Source organism: Austrofundulus limnaeus, unplaced genomic scaffold (assembly GCF_001266775.1).
Source record: "Austrofundulus limnaeus strain Quisiro unplaced genomic scaffold, Austrofundulus_limnaeus-1.0 Scaffold21, whole genome shotgun sequence".
NCBI lineage: Eukaryota > Metazoa > Chordata > Actinopteri > Cyprinodontiformes > Rivulidae > Austrofundulus > Austrofundulus limnaeus.
This window is the reverse complement of record NW_013952423.1, coordinates 1,736,429-1,739,260: the sequence shown is the minus strand read 5'-3', so window position 1 is coordinate 1,739,260 and position 2,832 is coordinate 1,736,429. Positions and strand designations below refer to the sequence as shown.

The 2,832-nt window shown below is 40.0% G+C and overlaps 1 protein-coding gene across 3 annotated transcripts in view; it reads left to right on the top strand.

Annotated features, from left to right (window-relative positions):
- Nucleotides 1-41: 41 nt before the first annotated feature.
- The window catches only part of emsy (EMSY transcriptional repressor, BRCA2 interacting), an 18,803-nt gene continuing 16,012 nt past the window's right edge, over nt 42-2,832 (top strand). The window contains exons 1-6 of one of the 3 annotated variants that reach the window (XM_014004020.1): nt 42-341; nt 1,165-1,273; nt 1,386-1,485; nt 1,560-1,634; nt 1,720-1,895; nt 2,059-2,214. In XM_014004020.1, the coding sequence (XP_013859474.1) occupies nt 339-341; nt 1,165-1,273; nt 1,386-1,485; nt 1,560-1,634; nt 1,720-1,895; nt 2,059-2,214 (619 nt within the window). In that variant the 5' untranslated portion in view covers nt 42-338. The remainder of the gene's footprint in view (nt 342-1,164; nt 1,274-1,385; nt 1,486-1,559; nt 1,635-1,719; nt 1,896-2,058; nt 2,215-2,832) is intronic. The other 2 variants (XM_014004021.1, XM_014004022.1) reach the window with 2 other exon arrangements.

The window sequence follows — 2,832 nt, the reverse complement described above, 5'->3', positions numbered from 1 at the left end:
AAAAAACTGAGGAGAGCTTGTCTAAAGTAGCCGTGGATCTGCATTTTCCGCTCGGCAGTACAGTCCTCCACCGGTAGGGGGCAGAGCGGCGCCTGATGACGAAAATAATCTCCTCACCGGAAGAAGAAACCTCCAGCTAGGCCAGCCGCTGCAACTTAACATAAACATTGGCGCATCTTTGGGGATTTTGAATCATTTAATTAATTTGACCTTTTTTTCTCCACGTTTATACTTATAAAATTGCCTCATGATGTAAACGATATTTTAATATTTAATGCACAGTTTGGTTTGTTTGGACTMCGGATCTACGAAAGGCCTGGATGTTGCCCTGCTAACTAATGGTAAGATTTTGTTCATAGCGAGCCGGTTTATGCCCGAATTTGCAAGAGTTTTCAGAGTTTTATTTATTTTACTATCGTATTTAATATTACACCATTTATTTTAATAGTACRTCTCACCTGTTATTCCCTTAGTATAGTGTTGACATAGTTGAATATCGGTTTGTCGTTGGAGTGGCAGAATTTCATTGGAAAAAATTACATTTAAATTTTTTTTCTTTGTTTTGTGCTTGAATATCTGATCTTGGTAGGTCAACTTATGTATTTCCTACTAATGAACCATTCTGTAATATTCGGCTTTAGTGTTGTGCTCTAGAAAGCATTAGAATTAAAGAAAATGAGTTCAGGGCCTTGTTTCTGTTTAGTTAAGCCTCAAGGCCCAGCAGCAAATACTCGGCTATATAAAACACTTAAAATCTTTTTCTRACATTTTAATTTGCTGTTAAATTGTGTTTGTGTACCATTACAACCTGTAGTCTTAAAGGATTTTGTCAGAGCTTCTTAAAGTGTTTGTGCCCAAGCCTATTATTTAGTAATATAAACTAAATGAAGTAAATTGCAGCCCTTAACATTGGACACTTAAACAAATTAACTGTTGAGACATTTGAAAACAGGTTTGTGAAGACTTTACTACCTAATTTAAATGAAAAAATTGCAAAAATAAGGCATATTTGTTTGAAATAATACATTAGAGTTCAGAAGAACATATTCAGACTCAGATTTAGTTAAAATAAACAAGTATTGTTAAGCAACACTGGAGATCAACCTGTACAAATGTTCTTACTAACGAAGTTGGTTTTTGAACTAAGGTGTCTGCTCYTTTCAGCCGATGATTCAGCTGGAGAAACCAGTTTTGACTGGTACCATGCCAGTGGTGTGGCCCACCATCCTCGACTTGGGGAGGGACGAGTGTAAAAGAATTCTCCGTAAGCTAGGTCAGAAAAAACATTCAAGAGAGGCTGATTCTGATGACATAATATAAGATATAAAACTGGTAAAATCTAGATTTTTAATACTCAACCTGATGTTTATGGTTTCTGCCCTCAGAGCTGGAGGCGTACGCGGGAGTGATCAGTGCCCTGAGAGCCCAAGGAGACCTGACAAAGGATAAGAAGGATCTACTGGCAGACCTCACTAAAATTCTCGGGTATTTGTTTTCATTTGCTSTCAGCTAAAATCAGAAATTTCGTTATTTAAAATAGTTTCTTGTTCCCATCTCAGCATCTCAACGGAGCGTCATCGTGCAGAAGTCCGCAGGGCCGTCAACGATGAGCGTCTCACCACCATTGCATATCAGTGAGTCTTTGTAACATTCACTGTTCAGAAATTACAGTGACCAGTAATAAACGGAGCGCTCTGTGACGCTGTCCATATTTTTCAGCATGTCTGGTCCAAACAGCTCGTCTGAGTGGTCCATCGAAGGACGCCGGCTTGTTCCTTTGATGCCGAGGCTGGTCCCTCAGACGGCCTTCACGGCCACCGCCAACGCCGTGGCCAGCATCACAGCCAATCAGAACGCCTCGCTTCTGCTGCCAGCTGAAACAGGGAACAAAGAAGGTACGGTCAAGTTTAAACTAAATGTCTGCCAGGCTCAGACATTTCCTTTCACAACTACAACTTCCTGCTCTTCTGTGAGGATTCCCTGTCGAAAAGCCAGCAGGAGGCGCTGTCGGCTCGTCGGTACATATTTACGTGTTGACATCTCACCGTGCCTTTACAGTCGTGGTGTGTTACTCCTATACAAGCACCACCTCCACCTCCACCAGTGCCACGGCGTCGAGCGGGCTCGTAGGAGCAACAGTGAAGTCCCCCCGGCCTGCCAGCCCTTCGTCCAACGTGGTGGTGCTGCCCAGCGGGAGCACGGTCTACGTCAAGAGTGAGTGTCGACTCTGGCAGGACAGTTTGACAGAACGAGATCAGATTATCGGAAGCTGCAGGATAATCCAGAGACATAATCTGTTGTTTTCTTTTTGATTATTATTCATATGTTCAAAGAAATTATTGTTGTTGCTAATTAAAAAAAATTAAGTATTGTAAACAAATGAATTTTATTATTATAATACAAAACAAACCAGCATAAATGTGTAAATTTCACTGAATTTTCTTCTATTTGTTTTTTGGCCTGAAGGGGGCGCTAAAATCCTACCTTATTCTGAACATATTACAGCTTTTATTTCTGCTGCCAGTTTGTCACTTTAATAAATCTTTGTTTTTTTAGTAACATAAAAAAAAGTTACTTTTACTTGGTTCAGAACCAGGTTTTTTTTGGTCTACAGGTTTTGTTTGAATCTGAACCTGCTGATCTGAAATGTGCAACAAGTTCACGCAGCAGTGAGATGAGACCTGATTTGTAYATAAAGAGCAAAAAATATAAAAATCTAAACTTACATTATCCATTTATCTTGTCTGTGTTTGACTTCAGGGTCCACAGAACCGAGCAGGAACATACTGATTATTATGTGATCATTCCGTCACTTAAGTAATTATTTTACTA